This window comes from Leucopleurus acutus (genome assembly GCF_964270905.1).
Source record: "Leucopleurus acutus genome assembly, chromosome: 1".
NCBI lineage: Eukaryota > Metazoa > Chordata > Mammalia > Artiodactyla > Delphinidae > Leucopleurus > Leucopleurus acutus.
The window spans coordinates 146,813,341-146,831,191 of record NC_139142.1 but is presented as its reverse complement, the minus strand read 5'-3'; the positions used below and the strand labels follow the sequence as shown (position 1 = coordinate 146,831,191).

The following is a 17,851-nucleotide window of genomic DNA, read 5'->3' as shown; positions in this document are numbered from 1 at the left end:
GCGAATTCTATCAAACATTTAGAGAAGAGCTAACACCTATCCTTATCAAACTCTTCCAAAATATAGCAGAGGGAGGAACATTCCCAAACTCATTCTATGAGGCCACCATCACCCTGATACCAAAACCAGACAGAAATGTCACCAAAAAAGAAAACTACAGGCCAATATCACTGATAAACATAGATGCAAAAATCCTCAACAAAATACTAGCAAACAGATTCCAGCAGCACACTGAAAGGATCATACACCATGACCAACTGGGGTTTAGCCCAGGAATGCAAGGATTCTTCAATATATGCAAATCAATCAATGTGATATACCATACTAACAAACTGAAGGAGAAAAACCATATGATAATCTCAATAGATGCAGAAAAAGCTTTTAACAAAGTTCAACACCCATTTATGATAAAAACTCTCCAGAAAGTAGGCATAGAGGGAACTTAACTCAACGTAATAAAGGCCATATATGACAAACCCACAGCCAACATCATTCTCAATGCTGAAAAACTGAAAACATTTCCACTAAGGTCAGGAACAAGACAATGTTGCCCACTCTCACCACTATTATTCAACATAGTTTTGGAAGTTTTAGCCACGGCAATCAGACGTGAAAAAGAAATACAAGGAATCCAAATCGGAAAAGAAGTAAAGCTGTCACTGTTTGCAGATGACATGATACTACACATAGAGAATCCTAAAGATGCTACCAGAAAACTACTAGAGCTAATCAATGAATTTGGTAAAGTAGCAGGATACAAAATTAATGCACAGAAATTTCTTGCATTTCTGTACACTAATGATGATGAAAACTCTGAAAGAGAAATTAAGGAAACACTCCCATTTACCACTGCAGCAAAAGGAATAAAATATCTAGGAATAAACCTACCTAAGGAGACAAAAGACCTGTATGCAGAAAACTATAAGACACTGATGAAAGAAATTAAAGATGATACAAACAGACGGAGAGATATACCATGTTCTTGGATTGGAAGAATGAACATCGTGAAAATGACTATACTAACCAAAGCAATCTACAGATTCAATGCCATCCCTATCAAACTACCAATGGCATTTTTCACAGAACTAGAACAGAAAATTTCACAATTTGTATGGAAACACGAAAGGCCCTGAATAGTCAAAGCAATCTTGAGAAAGAAAAATGGAGCTGGAGGAATCTGGCTCCCAGACTTCATACTATACTGCAAAGCTAAAGTAATCAAGACAGTATGGGGTTTCCCTGGTGGCGCAGTGGTTGAGAATCTGTCTGCCAATGCAGGGGACACGGGTTCGAGCCCTGGTCTGGGAAGATCCCACAGGCCGCAGAGCTACTGGGTCCGTGAGCCACAGCTACTGAGTCTGCGCGTCTGGAGCTTGTGCTCTGCAACAAGAGAGATCGCTATAGTGAGAGGCCTGCACACCGCAATGAAGAGTGGTCCCCAGTTGCCGCAACTAGAGAAAGCCTTCGCACAGAAACAAAGACCCAACACAGCCAAAAATAAATAAATAATTAAATTAAAAAAAAAAAAAAGACAGTATGGTACTGGCACAAGAACAGAAATATAGATCAATGGAACAGGATAGAAAGCCCAGAAATAAACCCACGCACATATGCTCACCTTATCTTTGATAAAGGAGACAAGAATATACAATGGAGAAAAGACAGCCTCTTCAATAAGTGGTGCTGGGAAAGCTGGACAGCTATATGTAAAAGAATGAAATTAGAACACTCCCTAACACCATACACAAAAATAAACTCAAAATGGATTAAAGACCTAAATGTAAGGCCAGACACTATCAAACTCTTAGAGGAAAACATAGGCAGAACACTCTATGATATAAATCACAGCAAGATCCTTTTTGACCCACCTCCTAAAGAAATGGAAATAAAAACAAAAATAAAACTAATGGGATCTAAGGAAACTTAAAAGCTTTTGCACAGCAAAGGAAACCATAAACAAGACGAAAGGACAACCCTCAGGATGGGAGAAAACATTTGCAAAGGAAGAAACTGACAAAGGATTAATCTCCAAAATATACAAACAGCTCATGCAGCTCAATATCCAAAAAACAAACAACCCAATCCAAAAATGGGCAGAAGACCTAAATGGACATTTCTCCAAAGAAGATATACAGATTGCCAACAAACACATGAAGGATGCTCAACATCACTAACCATTAGAGAAATGCAAATCAAAACTACAATGAGGTATCACCTCACACCGGTCAGAATGGCCATCATCAAAAAATCTAGAAACAATAAATGCTGGAAAGGGTGTGGAGAAGAGGGAACCTTCTTGCACTGTTGGTGGGAATGTAAATTGATACAGCCACTATGGAGAACAGTATGGAATTTCCTTAAAAAACTAAATACATAACTACCATATGACCCAGAAATCCCACTACTGGGCATATACCCTGAAAAAAACAAAATTCATAAAGAGACATATACCACAATGTTCATTGTAGCACTATTTACAACAGCCGGGACTTGGAAGCAACCTAAGTGTCCATTGACAGATGAATGGATAAAGAAGGTGTGGCACATATATAAAATAGAATATTATTCAGCCATAAAAAGAAACAAAATTGAGTTATTTGTAGTGAGGTGGATGGATCTAGAGTCTGTCATACGAGTGAAGTAAGTCAGAAAGAGAAAAACAAATACCGTATGCTAACACATATATATGGAATCTAAAAAAAAAAAAATGGTTATGAAGAACCTAGGGGCAGGACAGGAATAAAGACGCAGAGGAAGAGAATGGACTTGAGGACATGGGGAGGGGGTAGGGGAAGCTCGACGAAGTGAGAGAGTAGCATTGACATATATACACTATCAAATGTAAAACAGATAGCTAGTGGGAAGCAGCCGCACAGTACAAGGAGATCAGTTGGGTGCTTTGTTTCCACCTAGAAGGCTGGGATAGGGAGGGTGGGAGGGAGACGCAAGAGGCAGGGGATATGAGGATATATGTATACGTATAGTTGATTCACTTTGTTATACAGCAGCAACTAACACAACAATGTAAAGCAATTATACTCCAATAAAGATGTTAAAAAATAATAATAATTTCCCTCTAATATTTGAGGAAGACCTTATTAACTTAGCCCAAATTTGTTTCTTGTTACTGTAATTTTTCACTTTGAGGGATTCTAAAGGTTTTCCCTGTATTTTGGATATTTTAATATTTCAGCATGATATTCAAAATATATGTCTCTTTTTGTATCTCTCCTTAGCACTAAGTAGGCTACTGATACTGAATAGAGGAATACAAGTATCCCATTTCAATTCAGGAGGAAAAAGACAGAATGTTTAGGACATCATGTTAGAACCATTTTCTACCCTTTAAATAAAAGTAAAGTTAGACCCTTACCTTGCACCATTAAAAAAATTTAAGTAAAAAAAAAAAAAAAACCCACAAAATGAAAAGCAAAAAGCATTAGAAAAGCAAAAAGCATGAGAAAAAACTAGAATAGAATGCATGTGTAATCTTCCAGTATGGAACCCAAAGCCACAGTGATACATAATGAGAGTAACAAAAAGATCTGATTAAGAAGGTATAGTCTATCTTCAATAAAACACCATAAATCATGCTAAAAGATAACTTGAGTAGTTTAAATTGGATAATCCTGCATGATAGATTGATAGGGAAAGTGAAGGAGAAAAGAGAATGATAAACTCTAGATATTTGCATTTTATGACCCATACCCCTCACCCCTGCCCCAAACAACCAGAGTTCACTTATTTTTTGTTTATTGCTGTTGGGAATGGATCTCTTAATCCAGAGCTGTGAGTGCCAAACACTAAGGCCTCCAGCGATTCCCTACTGTACCAGGGTCACAGCCCCCAACACTGCATCCACTCACTCTAATTTGATGCCTTCCATGTGCTGTTTGCCACATTTACTTTTAGGAATCAAAGATGTGAATAGTACGTGATTCTTTTGACAGAGCTCGCTGGCCAGAGGGGAGGAACCTGAGTGTTAAACTGGATTTGCACATGATGTAATGCTGAGAAACACCAAGGCCTCTGAGGCCCACAGCATCCCAGAGGCAACAACTGCACTGGACATCAAGGGCAGAGTCCTGGAGGAGAAGCCCAGCTGGACTGGTCTGAATGCCTTACTGTACTTCATCCTGGCCTATTATCCTGTTCTTTACCCCCTCCCTTGAATTAAATAAAAGCAATGTTTTGGGGGTCCTGCAACATTTGTTCCCTTCCAAGACTGTCACCCACGGTCCCCCGCTAAGAGCTCCATGCCATGGCCTCACCTAGTGTTTCCCCCTGAAGTGCCCTATCCTGTTGGCTTCCAGGTCTTCATTTAACTGTTGTCTCCCTGTAGCCACTTGTCCTAAGTGAGAGGACCACATACATTATTATCTAAGCTGGGCCACTCTTAGAAGTGAAAGAGGCACAGTTAACGGCTGCGCCAGGACTGCCCCTGGCAGACAGGTCCAGTCTGGCCCCCTTCCCAGGAGCAACTTCTTCCCCCGCCACTGGATGAGGGTCTCTCTCCTCCAGATCTTGCCCGACCCCTGACTCACATCATCTGTTCTGTAAGATGATCTTCTGAGCCCCTGTCTTACACCCATGACAAGACTGTCAAGTGCTGGGAAAAGTCAAAGGTTTGGGAGTCAAGGCCTTGGTCCTGTGTCTCAGAAACAGTTTCCTTAATTGCGAGTGAGGGAGAGTAATTCCACATGGCTTCACTGCAATCAGGAATCAGATCAGATCCCCCCACCAGGATGAAGTAATGTGTAACTGATTACAAACGACTCAAGGGCAGTGAAGGTGTGTCCTCAGAAGATTCCCCTGAGCTGCACAGACAGCATCGGCTACACCACACCGGCCCAGAGACCCTGCCCCACAGCCCAGTTCCTCCAGATTTTGACACATGCCGTAGGCACACTCAGCTTGACCCAGCCCCTGCACAGCTGAAGTCCTGGGCTTCGGGGGAGGACCAGCACCCCACCCCCATGTCTTGTCCCTGTCAGTCACCACTTCCTATGCTCTCCTTCCTCTGTACAGATGGCCCACAGCCTGGGTAGGCAGTGGAGATCCCACAGGGACCCCATAGCAGGCTGAGAGGGGGGCAGCGTGAGGGCTGACCTTGGCCTCTCCCTTCCCTCAGGAGGCTCCTGAGGATGACTGAACTCCCCATTGAATTCCTGTCTCACGTATTTACTACACAGACCCTTACAGCTGAGTTGGCTCCATGTCTGATATCACGAAGATCAATAAGCTCAACTCCCAAAGCCAGGCTCTTGGGCTGGCTGGGTCTTGCAGCCCTCAGGGTGCAGGAGGTGGGGGAATCCATGGGCTGGCCTGGCACCACAGGTAGGAAGAGAGTCTTGCCGGGGCAGCCCTGGATACAAAGCTATCCCTAGAAAACCCAGCTGGCTGCAGCGCCCGGCTCTCTGTTTGAAATTCTACTCTAACTCTCACCCAGCAGTTTGCATTTTGTCATTCCACGCTGGCTGGCAAGGGATTTGGTCCAGGAAAATTCGGTTGTCGGATGCTGAGGAAAGATCAGCAAGAAGCGATGTATGAAAATCCCCCAGCGGCTCTGAAACTGGGAGGAGACAGGCTCACGCCTTCCAGAGTGCAAGAAAAAAAGGCTGAGACAGAGTGGCCAGAGAAGGTCTGAAAGTGGAGTTAATTCTCAGGAAGCGAGAGGAGTGATTCCACTTTGTCTAACTTGTAGAAACATAAAACACAAGAACTCTAAAAGCATAGCTAGAGGCAAGTACATCACACTCCAGAGTCAAGCATGCCCTGCTGGGTAACCTCGGGCAAGTGGCTGAACCTCTCCAGGCACCAGTTTCCTGCCCTGAGAAACGTGGATGCTAACACAGACTTTGAAGCCACCCAGCCCTTTGCAGAAAGAGTGGAGCAAAGCAGGGGCACTAAAGGTCGGCTAGTGACAGTCCATGCTGTGCAGAAAGGCTGGGCTCCAAGTCAGTATGAGGCAGCCGGGTCTCTGGGATCCCAGCAGCTGAATGAGGATGCACGTCCACGTGCCCTCTGTCCCCTGATTTTACCAAGATGCTGGAGGAAATGACAGAGGTCAAACACGTCCACTGCCGTAAGCTGGGAGGAGTGTGCAAGCAGAGAAGAACAGATAATAACTTCCAGACAAATAACCATGGGATGGGAATCAGCTGCTAGCAAGTCAAAAGGAGAATATGAATTAGGATTTTGACAGTTATTCAGAGCAAAAAAGGAAATGCAATTCTACCAAGCGGCTCAGAGGCTCTCCTGTCTCATTCAAAGTAAAAGCCAAGACCTGGGAGACTTGGGCGGCACCTCCAGTGTCTCTGAGTCTCTCCCCTGCCACTCCTGCCACCCTGGCCCCTTCTGCTCCGAGGACAGATCTAGATGACACGTTCCCGCCTCAGGTTGATCTAAAAAAGATACATTTTAAAAAGATAAAATCATGATACTTACACAAATATAAAATGAACATGTGTCAAAGATTTTTTTTTTCAGTCATTAGGTAATGAGGGCAACAGCAAGGCATCAAAGACCAATTCTAAGGAGCAACCAAAGAGCAGACATGGACACTGGTGACCAGGAATGCTGATTCCGTCTATTCACAGAAGAGTCCACCAGACAGAATCCATTTGCTTCTCTATGGACTGGAATTATCTCCACCACTACTGGTTCTAGAACTTACAAAGGTGAAAGGTAAGTCAAAGACCATGACCTACTGAGTCTACTAGAGCATCTGATAACCTAGAGGGTGCAGGTGACCTCACATGGAGATGTCATAGACTCCTACTCATCTTTCTCTCCTTCACCATTTTATTTATTTTATGATGATGATGTTTTGCGTTTCAAAGCCTTTCACAACCTTTCCTGACAGGCCTGTGCACCTGTTCTTTCTGCCAAGAGCATTTGCCTCCCTGATGGTCTGACTTCTTCCACAGCCTCCCTCTAGCCATTCTGCTGGTCTCACACCCCACCTCTGGCTCCAGCACATGTGAGGCTCTCTCCCCAATTATCAAAGCCCCAAAAACCTGGGGCTGATCATCAGAGCATGATGCATGCTCTCCCCTCCCTCTCTCCTTTCCCCTAGAGGGCTGTCCATCTTGATCGCTGCGATGTCCTCAGATCCTAGAACACTGGGTGATAACAGCATGTAAGCCTTCATTAAATATTGGTTGAGTGAAGAGACAAACGAAAACCAAACATCAACAGTGGCAGGGGTGAGAAGGGGGAGGTTTGGATGGACAAAGTTGGCAGGTTCCACTCACTTCCTAAAAACTGCTCCGCCCTCTTCTCACCTCACCTTATCTACAAACAGCCTCCCTCCAGGTTAGGTCAGAAGATTTGATAACGCAGATGCTATCACAGCACACCCTAAAGCCTCCTTCTCTAAGATCCAAAGCTGAAAATTACCTTTGCTCAACTGGAGTTTCCTGCCGTAACAAGAGCTGCCACTGACGTCCTTTCAGTGATGCCTCCTGCCCTGACCCCCACCCCCAGACCAGCCACGGCTGTGTGATGGGCCTGGGAGCATCAACCTGGGAACCTCCTTGTGAAGCCAATAGCAGCGACAGCACTGAGTCTAAGGGATTCACTACCTAAGATCCCATCCCACACGTGGACCACTGTGATACCATGACAACGCATGCTGCCCAGGGGAGCAACTACCACTCACAAGGATGCAGGTCCCAGCTGGTCTCTGTTACCTTTGCCACCTGCCTGCCTCCTCCACTTTGCCTGAGTCCCAAGATGCTTTCCCATCACTCACATCACTGCTGCCCTTCCCCCAGGAGCTGGGATTGGACCTTCAATCAGGCCAAGGTGAAGACGACTAGAACTTCAGTGGGCCACTCACCTGCACTGAGCTGATGATGCTGACAGCTGTGCCCGTGCCTGAGGCCCTGACAGCTGCCCATGCCAAGAATCGGCAGCCCTGACAGAGGCTCTGGTTTGTGCATGGGACAGGCAAACAGAATGATACCCCTGGAAGCAGCTGTCAATCTAGGACAGAAGGCAGTGGGCAGATAAACATCCCGGACGTCCCCGGTGGGAATGGGCCCTGTTGCCCACAGCAGTAGCTTTTTGACGCATCCTATATTGGTTTCCCTCCCTCCCTGGTCTCACGTCCTCTCTCAGACAATGTGCACTTGAATCCTTGTCTTGATTTCTAAGGGAATTTAAGACACTTGGGAAGAGAATAAATTCTATTTCACTGGTGACTCACTGATCAGCACAATTACAAGCCCTCTTGGGCTGGATCACACTGCATGCACTGCCCTCTCCCCAGGGTCTGCCATCAGCCACAGGGTCAGGGAACATGTGACAGAAAGAGGGCTGGAGCCAGAAGCCTGCAGCCTCAGAGCCAGACAGGTGCCTGCAGACGTGCAAATGTGGTTTTGCACAGCCTGTGAGAAAGAGATGGTTGACACCCCTCGCTGTCCTAAAAATACAGAGCCAACAAAAACATCAGCAAATTACCTTCATCAACAAAGATTCCATTATTGTCATAGGATTTTCTGAAGAAACAGCTCAAGAACTGAGAAGCCTGGAGAGGCTGAGGCAGCCGCCCATGGTTGCACAGTGCAGGGGTGGCCAAGACGTTGCTGGAGCTCAGGCTTTCCTCTGAAAAGCGATGCTGATACCAGCCAGGCCTTTCATTCCGTCCACAGGCATTGTAGCTTTTCCCTGGTCAGTCTCTTGCATGACTCATTCTGAGGGAAGCCAGCCACCACACCAGGAGGACATGCAGTCCATTAAGAAACCCATGTGCATAAGAATTAAGGCTCCCAACTGAGGGCCAAAATCAATTTGCCAGCCATCTGGGTTGTTGGGATGCCCCAGTCAGGCTCCTCGCTGACTGCTGCCCCAGCCAGCACTGGGCTGAAACTTCACGAGACCTGGAGTCAGAGCACCGGGCTGGACCCCTCCCCAAATCCCTGACCCACAGTGACGGGGGGAAGTCACAAGGATTCTTATTTTAAATTTTGGAATGATTTGTTCTGCAAAGACAGGGACTGCAATAAACACCATTTGTCCCAGTTAGGATTGGTTGGGGTTCCTTTACCTGATGGTTTGTATTTTTTATAATTTCTGGAAAATTCCCAGCCATTATTTCTTTAAACACTGCTTTTCCCTCATTTTCTCTATTAGTTCTATCTTGGACTCCAATTAAACACTTTAAGGACACCTCACTCTATTCTCCAAGTCGCGACATTTCTCTTATTTTTCATCTTTTTGCATCCCTTTGCTACATTCTGTGTAAATGACTTAAATGTGCCTTCCAGTTCACTGATCTTCTCTTTATTTGTGAACCATCTGCTATTCAACCTATTACACGTTTCAAATTGATCTATAATTTACAAGAAGAAAGCACAGAGTTTTGGTGTGTGGTTCACTGAATTTTTTTTTTTTTTTTTTTTTTTTTTTTGGTCTGTGTTGGGTCTTCATTGCTGTGCGTGGGCTTTCCCTAGTTGTGGCGAGTGGGGGCTACTCTTCGTTGCAGTGCACGGGCTTCTCATTGCGGTGGTTTCTCTTGTTGCAGAGCATGGGCTCTAGGCACGCAGGCTTCAGCAGTTGTGGCTCGCAGGCTCAGTAGTTGTGGCACACAGGCTTAGGTGTTCTGCGGCATGTGGGACCTTCCTGGCCCAGGGATCGAATCAATGTCCCCTGCACTGGCAGGCGGATTCTTAACCACTGCGCCGCCAGGGAGGTCCTGGTTCATTGAATTTTGATGCAGATTACATTCATGTGACCATAATCGCCATGAAGTCAAGATACAGACACTCCCATTATCTCAGAAAGTTCCCTCATGCCCCTTTCCAGTCAAATGTCCCTCCCAGAGGCAACCATTTTATTGATTTGTATCCCCTATTCTAGAACATCAATAAGCGTAATCATACAGAAGATAAAAACCAAAAAAGGGGAGGAAATCGTAACAAGCCATCCACAGTTGCTACTCACTTTGAGCAAGACTGTGTTCAGACAAATCCTTGAACTGCAAGGATCCTTGAAAGTAAAGCAGAACAAAGTAACCAAGAAACCACTGGGCTCAGCATCTAGCAGGGATGGTTTTATCAGTGCCCGTCCTCTCCTCAGAGCCACCCAGCCAGCTGGCCAGCAGTGGTAACTTGTTCACCATCCCTCAGGGAACTAAAGCAGTGCATCCCAGAAATGATGCAGAGATGGCTGTTTTGCAGTGACCCAGCCTCTTCAAAGCACAGGAAATGTATTCTATCTCAAAAACCACGTGGGGCTCGCACTTGGACTACAAAATTGAGCTGGAAGAGAAGCAGAAATGTAACATACATGTTGGTGATGTTTCCCCCTGACCTGAATCAATGCTCCCTTCCAAACCACGGCTCACACAGAAGGACGGCACGTCCCCTCCTCAAGGAAGCACGCCCAGCCCCATCACACACACATAATGAACTATCACATGCACCCACTGAGGAAACGTACTATTCTGAGACCCTCTGGCTGGTGGAAAGCATCAAGTTCAACATCTCTCAAAATCCTCCATAACAGAATAGTATCGGAAGGTTAGGATCTTACTGAATTCAGGCCTGTTTTTGCTACTTCCTGTGTCAGTTTCTGGACTCAGTCACCCAGTCTCACATTTTCCAGGCTGCCAATATGACTTCTCTCCTTCCTTTCTTCCCTTTGCTGTCCTTAGCGGCACTGGCATCACAAAGATCATCCCCTTTGCTCCTCCTCACACCTGGGCCCTCCCTCCGTGCTTCCATCTCATCTGTGCAAATATTAGTCAGGTGCTTTCCAGGTGCCCAGGAGAGGAGGCAGAACCTGCGTGCTACTGGGCACAGGAACGCCCTTCTAGGAGATCAGGTGACAGAGAGAGGGGTCTGGAGCCAAAGGGGTGTCGAGTTGAGGTCTGGGGGCAGAGAGAAGGGTGACTGTCCCATGCCGAGAGGGGGCATGTGTAAACAGTGGGAGTCGGGGCACATCCCTGAGCTGACGGACAGCAGGTGGAAGAGGAGGCTGCGGGGTGGGGGGTGGCGGGGGGCCCACACACAAGTGCGGCAGGAGGAGTGGCAGCGGAGGCAGGCTAGCCCATGGAGGCAGGGATAACGGTGTCACCCTGCGTCTCCCCCTCCTCCTAGCCCCACAGGGCGCCCTGAGCTGAGTGCTCCTTCATTATGCGCATCTGTTTTGGTCCTTCCACTCCTCCCAGTCTTTACTCTGACCTTCCTGTGTCATCACTGTCCCCTCTCAGCCTGGACAGCTGGTCTCCCCAGGGTAGCCTCCCCACCTCCCTCCCTGGTGCCCTGGATAAGGGGACAGCTGATTTCTCCTCCCTCCTCCAGGCTGCGTCCAGATCTACTCTGCCCAACAGGACCACCAGGTAAAGGGCTGACTGGTTTCTCACGCTCAGTCCCTAAGGGCCCCGGAGCCCCCACTTCCTGCCTCTCCTGTGTTGCCAGGCCACGTGGAAGACCTTCGGGGAGGGAGGAGACAGCCGAGCTGGCACAGGTGCAGCCCCGGCTGAGCCCCCACCCACGGCACCATCACCACCACTGCCAGCCCTGGCGGTGCATCCCCACATCCCAGCTCATCTGAGCCCCGGCCCGTTGCCTTCCGCCAGCATCTCACAGAGCAGACGAGCAGCCACGCGGGCCCAGCCAGCCCACAGCATGGCGAGAAATTATCTGCGCTGTGTTTTTTCCTTAAGCCACTAAGCTCAGGGTCAGTTGTTAATTTGTTAAGCAGCAAAAGATAACGGGCGCCGTGTCTACGACTGGCTTCAATATCTTCCGTAACCTGCTTAGCCCTCGCTGTGCTCACATGGACGCGCAGCCATATAGTTAGCAGTTACTTCAGGTAAAAAATCCTGTTATCTCATTTCTCGGAAGAAAACTAATGCAGAAGAGGAGGCAGCCTCTACAGATCCCGTGGCAGAGGCTGGCAGACTCATTCAATAGGGATACGGGACTGAGAGGCAGGAGGAAGATGGTTATTTGGAGCTTCAGGGCATACAGGAGAGGAAGAAGGGGAAGCATTACTCCTGGGAGCCGGGTCCCAGGTGTCATCCATCAGACGGAGACCGCTGTATCTTTGCTCCTTGAAATTCAGGTATGTATAGAATACTTGGTAACTCTTCATTAGCCAAAATATTAGGAACTCCAAACATTTTTTTTTTTTTTTTTTTGGTACGCGGGCCTCTCACTGCTGTGGCCTCTCCTGCTGCGGAGCACAGGCTCTGTACACGCAGGCTCAGCGGCCATGGCTCACGGGACCAGCCGCTCTGCGGCATGTGGGGTCTTCCCGGACCGGGGCATGAACCCGTGTCCCCTGCATCGGCAGACGGACTCTCAACCACTGCGCCACCAGGGAAGCCCCAGAACTCCAAACATTTTATTTATTGGGGTTTAAGGTCTTACAGATAAGCCATAAGACCCATCTCTTAAAGCCTCATTCTTAAGATTCTACCATATTATCATATTTATTCTTGATTTCAGATAAAAAAACTGAATTGAGAATAATGGAAAACATTATAGGTATTTCTTTTTTAAACTGTCAAACCCGTCTTACTTGAAGCAGAAATCCTCATCATCAGGCCTGTGAGCACACGACTGCCATTAGTGCATGTTTACTCTTTGCCAAGTACCACCCAAGCATGCCACGTACATCTGCAGTCATCCTTCCAAACTCTGTGAGGCTGGCATTTCCCCCACCGGGCAAAGGAGGAATCTGAGACTTACAGACATAGTAAACATTATGGTTAAGATTTACACCCAGACTTGTTCAATCCTAACCCTTTGTCCTTAAGCAGTCAACGGCAATGCCCCTGTAATAGGCTGAATTGTGTTCCCCCAAAAGTCATCGGTTGAAGTCCTAATCCACATGCCCAAGTATCTCTGAGCAAAACTGTATTTGGAGATAGTCTTTAAAGAGGTAACTAAGTTAAAATGAGGTCACTAGAATAGGCCCTAATCCAACATGACTAATGTCTTTATAAGAAGAGATGAGGACACAGACACACACAGAGGGAAGACCTTGTGAGGACATAGGGAGAAGGTGGCCATCTGCAAGCCAAGGAGAGAGGCCTCAGGAGAAACCAACCCTGCACACACCTGGATCTGGGACTTCCAGCCTCCAAGAGAAAATAAATTTCTCTGAGAAAATAAATTTCTGTTGTTTAAGTCACCCAGTCTGCGGTATTTTGTTCTAGCAGCCCTGGGCAACTAACATAGCCACCCCCAGGAAACAGATGAGCCAAGGAGAAGGCATGGGGACTCCTGTGCTTCTACTCAGTTGGGATCACTTACTCTGACCTGAGACATCTTTCAAAGCTCAGCTGCCTGAACTAATTTAAGAAACTGAAGAGTGGCAGCAAATCGAAGAGGTGTAGTCTTCTAGAGACAGGCCCAAGGATTCAAATGAAATGTGATGTCAGTAAGAAAGAAAAACAATTAAAAGGGAAAACAAGACTTGGAATACCCAGCCTTCTGGAAGGAGCCAGTGCAGGACAAACACATCAGCTGGTCCCGGGGGGATGACCGTGGGCAGTGGCCGATGGCAGCACTGTTTCCTGAGTCAGGAAGGTATTCGGCTTCCTTCTTGTCCAGGTGGGACCAGAGGCAGCAGCCATCACTAGGAAATATCTTTCTTGTATATTAAGCTGGTTATCCCATCCTAAGCCTTATTAGAAAGAAAGGCGCTGGGTTCCCTTTTGTGACTATGTAGTTTAGCAAATAATTTAATGCTTCTAGAAATTTACCCTACCTGGATATCTGCCTTCTGGGCTTCCACTCTACAAATCAGACAGCTTTGGATGACTAATGAATCCTTCCTTTCCTGACCTCAGGAGAAGGACTACATTTATTAGAACATGACTGCTATCTGTCTGTCTTCTGTCAGGTACAAGCTTCTGAGTGTGGCTAGAGATGACAGTCTCCTGTGCTCAGCTGCCCCACAAGGCTCTCCCAATGCCCAAAGGACACTGCATCAAATGAGGACCTGGGTCCCAGAAAGTGGACTCCAGCCATGCATCCCGTTGACCAGCAACTTCTCATGCTGTGACTGTAACTGCTGTCATTCAGGGGCAAAGGTATGGCCACAAGCAAAAATGTCTCAGTGCCAACATGCACACAAGTACCTACACACCTGTAATGCACAGCCCTGTGGACATGGCCGTCGGGGGCAGTGTGCTGGGTGCTGCAGGCCTGCGTGCCAGGACAGAGAACGCTGGACATGGGACAGAGCTGCTTCCTACAAAGCTTCGTGGGGATCCACAGTCCCAAGTTACAGATAATGTACTGGCATTGCTATAAAATACTCAAATATGTTTGATTGTTAAACACGTCCAAAAATAAACTCATTTTTCTCCTTTGTCCACTGTGCTTACCTGTTGTAGAGGAGAATGTCTGGCTTCCAAATCTGGCCATCTGGGAAACGAACCGTCTTCACGCCTGGATACTCTGACATATTCCACTGTAAATAGTGATCCATCCAAGACTGACAAACACAGAGGGTAGCATTAGCAGCACTTTGCTTCCTTGCCTGCTAATATATCTTATAAGAGATTATTAGATAAGTTCAAAACCAAAAAGAATTCCAGACACTTATTTACATAATTGAGTTGCTATCTGTAAAATATATGGAAACTGGGAATTAAATAACCCCTTACAAAATGATCATGAATAGCAGAAAAATCACATTTAAGATCCTGCTGTCACCATGACCACAGTCAGAGGGTAGCATTAAAGTTAATTCCAGTTCACTGAATGCCCCCGAGCCTTCCCCTCCCACAGCAGATGGGTTTTTTCCTAGCCAAATGAAGAATTGTTTTGCCTTCAAAGTTTTCCATTGTAAAGACACTTTGGACAAATAAATTCATTATTTCAATTAGAACGAGAACCAAGCTGGAAAAATGAAGACTATTTATTTCCATGAAACAACTTCGTGCAGCTGCGGGGGTACCTCTCAGAAATTTCTAAGGCACTGTTTTTGGATTTGAATTATTATTTTCATGTAGGAATAGTGCTTCTGACACCACAACTCAAAAATGCAAACATGGGTGTTGGCAGTAAAACAATGAATCAGCACATGAGGGTACAGGAAATAGTTATAAACACGTGAACACAGGTGCATCTCTTTGGGGCTAGGCCTGAAATTGGCTCTTGAGGGATCTTTGTGAGATGAAGGCCCATGTCTGGGGTCCTCCGCACCAGGACTATGCACCCCAGAGCTACCTGGGGTCCACTAGCTCTGTAAAGACTGTCTAGGTAGGACCCCACCTGCACTGCTGGACAACCAGCACCACCCAGCCAGGACCGCAGGGCTGCTGGGTTTGGACTCATCAGCTCCTACAGGTGTGCATAATCAGAGCAGACCCAGTAAAGGCCCCCATCCTGTATTCAGTCCCCCTGGGGCCACCTGCTCTGGAGCTCAAACTTTCTCAGATTAAAAAGGTATGTGATGCAACACCCCAAGCTGGTCCAGGGACAACTCCCTATAATCAATCATTATTTCTGCAGCAAAACATGCATATTTTTACTGAGAAAATAAATGCATATCAATATCAGTTTGCTGTAAAGTTATAAAAACAAAAACAAACAAACCAAAAATCCTGTCATGTTCAGAGTTGCTGAGATTTGAGAATTGCAGCCAAGGGGCTGTGGGTCTAGAGCTACTGAAACTTGCAGCAGGGGTCAAAGGGCATGTCCCAGAGATCCCACCATCCTCTGGAAAGGGCAGGCAAGCATCCCAGTTCTGGGCCTACCTGAAGTCAGGCAAGAAGGAATATGCAGGCAAGTAACAGCCTTTCACAGCCATGGACCATGGAAAGGAGGGTGTATTGCTACCTAACGTGCTGAAGTATCATCTGGGGCATTTAGGATAGAGACCCACCAGGCCGATGTTTCCAATTAGACATGTGCAGCTGGGGAGGGTCTCTCCCACCCTCACCCTGCTGTGACAGGACAGCACAGCACCCAGAAAGAGCCAGACCTGTTCGAGCGGTTTTGCAGGAAGGCCTGGGTACCAGCCATGCTGTGTCCGCTCCAGCAGCTCCAACTCTGCCCCATTTGCCCAGCGCTCCCTTCTTTCCTCTCCCTTGCTCTGGGCATAAGCCTTCATGTGCCCAACATCTGTGCTTTCCTGACCAAGTCCTCATATCCAGCCCTGGGATGCTTCTCTGGCAGCTGATTATCACAGAGCCTTACACTGTCACCTTTCCCACCATGCTGCTCAGGGCCCCAGGGCCCCGAGAACTGCCCAGGAAGGTAGATGTGGCAGGCAGACACCCATCTCCTCTGCCTGCTGAAATGATGGCCACAGGGCAAGGGGAAGCAGGGAAGAGGGAGCACTCTGTTGGTCAAACTCAAACCTCTCCTAAGGGTACCTGATCTGAGCTGCAGGAAGCCTCCCTGGCAATTCCTCACCCCTCCCGTCTCCCCAGCTCCCTGTGCCCCAGGGCATGTATCCCGGCCATCCTGCTCACTCAGTGTCTGCTATGTGTACCATGCTCACCAGGATGCCAGGATGCCAGCATTACTATTCCTATTTACAAAAGAAATCTGAGGCCCAGAGAAGTGATATATTTTTTGTTGGTCACTGGATCAGGATTCAGAACGGCATTATTTGACTTCAAGCTGGGTGACTCCTGGGCTCTACCGTGGTTGGTTCTTCCCATCCAATCTGTCTGCACAGGCAGATTCTGCACCCCAACAAGGTGGGCTGCTCATCATCCCTGAAGGTACTGCCCTTCTGGGGCTCTTCCTTAGTCCAAAGCCAAGCTGGGTCTCTCCCACCCTCACGGCAGAAAGGGGGGCTACCGGGAGCTTTGGAATCAGACAGGCGGGTTTGTACCAAGGCTCCGGCAGAGAAGAACTGAGCTCTAGCAGGTAAACCACCCTCTCTGTGCTGCAGTTTGCTCGTATGTGTCACACCTCATCAGGCGCTGTAAGGATGCGATGACATAGTGTCACAGCAGGTAAGTCACATGGCCCTGGGAGGCACGTGATACATGATGGCTTTAAAAGGAAGAGGGAACCCTCCCTTTCACAAAATCTCAGAGGACATGAGAACTGTAATAACTGAGCTGCAGCCAAAGGTGGAGAGAGCAAGGGCCAGCTCAGTGTCAGGAGGTGGATGGAGCAGGAACCTTGGTGCTGCGTTGTCCTGGATTTGCATGAAGATTTCTTAAGAATGGATGTGGAGGGGCTTCCCTGGTGGTGCAGTGGTTGAGAGTCCGCCTGCCGATGCAGGGAACACGGGCTCGTGCCCCAGTCCGGGAAGATCCCACGTGTCGCGGAGCGGCTGGGCCTGTGAGCCATGGCCGCTGGGCCTGTGTGTCTGGAGCCTGTGCTCCGCAACGGGAGAGGCCACAACAGTGAGAGGTCCGCGTACCGCAAAAAAAAAAAAAAGAATGGATGTGGAAAGGGGCCCATAAACAAGCAGAGGAGGGGGGAGTTTCTATCCTCCTAAGTACTGACTACCCACTCAGATTGCAAGGCCCGGGAAGGCAGAGGCACTGAGCAAAATCTGTGCACAGACAGCAGCTGGCACGGCTTCCACACGTGGGCACCTGGAAACAGGCATGAACCTAGAAACGCCAACCCTCCCAGAGCTTCCCGTCAGAAGAGGCTGCACTTTGCATTCTCTCCCTATTTCTGTGTGATTCCTTCTCATTAAGTCATCAAGATACGATTACATGGGACGCTTAAGGGGAAACGCAGGGGAAGAAGGGGCCCTTGATCTAAAATGCACAGTAAGAATCCCACTCTTTCAGGGGTCTGAGAACTGGCCCTATTACAACCTGCCTTGGGCCCACAGGAAACTTTTTTTAAATGTGTGTGTGCACACTTGCATGGAAATATTTAATGCAAGAAAGAAAGCAAGCAGA

At 47.5% G+C, this 17,851-nt stretch overlaps 1 protein-coding gene across 1 annotated transcript in view; it reads right to left on the bottom strand.

Moving 5' to 3' along the window:
• CHRNA7 (cholinergic receptor nicotinic alpha 7 subunit) overlaps positions 1–17,851 on the bottom strand; it is a gene marked incomplete at both ends in the record, with an annotated part of 121,058 nt that overhangs the window by 47,938 nt on the left and 55,269 nt on the right. The window contains one exon of the mRNA XM_082843319.1: positions 14,351–14,460. Coding sequence (XP_082699445.1) covers positions 14,351–14,460 — 110 coding nt within the window. The remainder of the gene's footprint in view (positions 1–14,350; positions 14,461–17,851) is intronic.